We start from the raw sequence: 3,361 nt of genomic DNA on the forward strand, positions 1-3,361 counted from the left end.
TTTTTGGGGTCGCTGAATCCGAATTCGATGTCAGAATTAAAAATGGCGGATCCAATATGGCGACTAAAAAAATTTGAAAAGTTGATAAATTTAGTTGAAAATCCTTACTCGGGGATTTTTGGGGTCGCTGAATCCGAATTCGATATCAGAATTTCAAAATTCAAAATGGCGGATCCAATATGGCGACTAAAAAATTTGAAAAGTTAACAAATTTTGTTAAAAATTGTTACTCGGGGGTTTTTGGGATCCCTAAATCCAAATTCGATGTCAGAATTTCAAAATTCAAAATGGCGGATCCAAAATGGCGACCAAAAAATGTTAAAAGTTGACAAATTTAGTTGAAAGTGCTTACTCAGGAGTTTTTAGGGTCCCTAAATTTAAATTGGATATCAGAATTTCAAAATTCAAAATGTCAGATCCAAAATGTAGACAAAAAAATTTTAATGTTGACAAATTTAGTTGAAAATGTTTACACAGAGGTTTTTGATGTATTTGAGTGCTTCTTATTTACCACCTTTAGCCACCTATTTTTGATGGGTGTTGCCCGATTCTCACCACTTGGAGGTAGATGGTTTCTGAGAATCATATTTTTTTTTGTTAATTTTAAAAGTTTTTAATTTTTTTTGTTTTTTTATATTTTTTTATTTTTTTTGTATTTTTAATTTTTTAAAAAATTGGATTGATTTTTAGCTTGATTTTAATATGTGACGCTCCACGGTGAAAGGGACCTTAGCTGCAAACAAATTTTAGTTAATGTTTCCGATTTTTAAAGTGAAAATGCACAAAGAGGATCAACTCTTAATATAAACTACTAATGTTTATGTTCTCATTAGATAAAAAATATTTAATTAAAACTTGTTTTTGTTTTATGTAATAAAAAATTAACATTTAATTAATTTAAAACTATCACTAAACATAACCTAAAATTTGTTTGCAGCTAAGGTCCCATTTATCATGGAGCGTCTCATATTATGCCATTCCTTTTATTTATTATTAATTATGCATGAAATACTTTAAAGCACTTATCACAAAAGTATTTTGTACAACTTTTACAAACTTTTCTTGTTCTTATTTTACATTTTGTGTTGGAACAATACTTTTGTGAACTCATTTTTTCTATTTTAGGTGTTTTACATTTTATTTTTAAATATTCCTTGCTAATGCTCATAGCAAAATCTTTAATGCTACTTTTTTGTTTGCCTTCGTTAGCATCATTCGACAAAATTACAGCTTTTGTAATTGCGGACTGAATGAGTCGAATAAAAATAACCCACGTCCACTTCTTTGACCTCATGATGGGCATTACTCTGTTGCAGTATTGGTCATGAATATCGACGCCACCCATGAACTTGTTGTAAGCACTAAAAGCATTTGGAAATGGCACTTCAGTTTTTCTTTTTACTTCCTTATTGTACCTTTTGACAGAAGTAAGAGGCCTTACACCAGCTGCTGTTGACAAGACAGAGACAAGTTTTGAATCTTTAAGTGTAATAAAATTTATTCCACTATGTTTGTCATTTTTAACAGCGTAAGTCCCTCTAGGAGCATCGTCTTTTATATTATTTTTTTCCTTTATTCTGTTTGACCTGACAGTACCTGTGGCACGAAGACCAATCTTTTTTAAGTGTACCAACAAGTCAGGACAACAAAATAAATTGTCAAAATAGACATGATACTGCAGGAGTTTTGTGGGAGGAATATTAGACAGCAGTTGTTGGAGCATTTGAACTACAACGCGGCTTCCTAAAGCACAGTTTGCTAAAACATCCCCTTTTTCTAAATTTTTCCCACAATAAATGTCGCAATCATACAAATATCCGGAAGAACTACATGAAGCCCACAATTTTATTCCAAATCTGGTCGGTTTAGTTCTTATAAACTGTTTCAGTTTACATCTCCCAAAATATTTTACCATCATCTCGTCGATGGAAAGAGCTGTAGAATAAAATCCGAATTTCATAATGTTTTTTCTGAATATATTCAGTATTGGTCGAACTCGCCAAACTTTATCAAAATTCTGATTATCGCTCTCTTTTGGTTTATGAAATTTAATTTTTGACTTTATCGCTTCAAATCTGTTTCTACTCATAGCTGCTGCAACAGGTTCAGCTCTCAAAAATGGATCTAATGACCAGTAATCTTTTTGAGATTGTCTTTGATTGAAGGTACTGAAGATGATTATTCCCAAAAATACCTCAAATTCACCAAGTGAAAGATCTAATCCATTAGCGTTCGTACTTTCAACAATATATTTTTTTAGATCTTCTGAAAAAAAATACTCAAAAATTTCTTTAGGAGAACTCTCTAAAAATTTTTTTTTATCATTTTCTTTCAATAATATTTTATTTTCCAGTGATTCTTTATATACTTTTTCCCCATTCTCCCAAAGAAACTCGTGGCTTTCTTCTAGTTTTTTTTGAGTATTATTATACTGCTTAGATTTCTGGATATATGACTCTTTTGGAAAAAATGAACCATCCACTACATCGCTTGAACCAGAAGAATCAGAATCAGTACAACTAGACTCACCAGATTCATCAGGGTTTGGAATAAAAACAGCATCCACAAACGTTTCATCTTCTTCAAATTCAAAAGCTTCGGCCAAAGCTTTACTCTTTTTTTTCCGCTTAGATAAAGGGAGATTTTCTAAAGCTTCAAAAGAACTACCTGCGCCTTTTTTTCGTGACATCCTAACAACACTAAATAAAGTGCAATGATTCAACCAAACACTTAATTATTTTTGGTACTATAGATGTTGCAAGATGCTCTGGTAGACCAAAGAAAAATCAATTTTGCATGGAAAAAATATTATCATACTAATGGTCCAAAATCGAGCATAAGCCCAATGCTTTGTAAAATATGAAGCGACTCCTGATATTTGAAGATAATTTACAGAAATACAGGATGCTCAAAGCTATTTCACGATGTTTCACATGCAGTTCTGGATACTTCAACTCGAGTGTACGCTTCAATTCAAAAAGTGGTTTATCTTTCGATAGTCAGATATAAATTATTACACCATATTGATGAATTAATGTAAATGAAGATTGGTAAATGATTCAAGAAGGCTTATAACTAAAACAAAAAGACCTACTTTTGAAATTTTTTGCTCGTCACATTGGATCCGCCATTTTGAATTTTGAAATTCTGACATCGAATTTGGATTTAGGGATCCCAAAAACCCCCGAGTAACAATTTTTAACAAAATTTGTTAACTTTTCAAATTTTTTTAGTCGCCATATTGGATCCGCCATTTTGAATTTTGAAATTCTGATATCGAATTCGGATTCAGCGACCCCAAAAATCCCCGAGTAAGGATTTTCAGGTAATTTGGATAAACTTTTAAAAACTTTATTCATTG

The 3,361-nt window shown here is 31.6% G+C and overlaps 1 protein-coding gene across 1 annotated transcript; it reads right to left on the reverse strand.

Annotated features, from left to right (window-relative positions):
• Positions 1-516: 516 nt before the first annotated feature.
• Positions 517-2,689, reverse strand: LOC127286860 (piggyBac transposable element-derived protein 3-like). The gene is made up of 3 exons (XM_051313464.1): positions 2,530-2,689; positions 1,201-2,262; positions 517-575 (listed from the first exon to the last, which is right to left on the reverse strand). Exons 1-3 carry the CDS (start codon positions 2,687-2,689, stop codon positions 517-519), a joined length of 1,281 nt encoding a protein of 426 aa, XP_051169421.1.
• Between the last annotated feature and the right edge of the window lie 672 nt (positions 2,690-3,361).

The sequence above is a fragment of the Leptopilina boulardi genome, unplaced genomic scaffold, assembly GCF_019393585.1.
Source record: "Leptopilina boulardi isolate dan_hultmark-lab unplaced genomic scaffold, ZJU_Lbou_2.1 LbouV2_363, whole genome shotgun sequence".
NCBI classification, from domain to species: Eukaryota; Metazoa; Arthropoda; class Insecta; order Hymenoptera; family Figitidae; genus Leptopilina; species Leptopilina boulardi.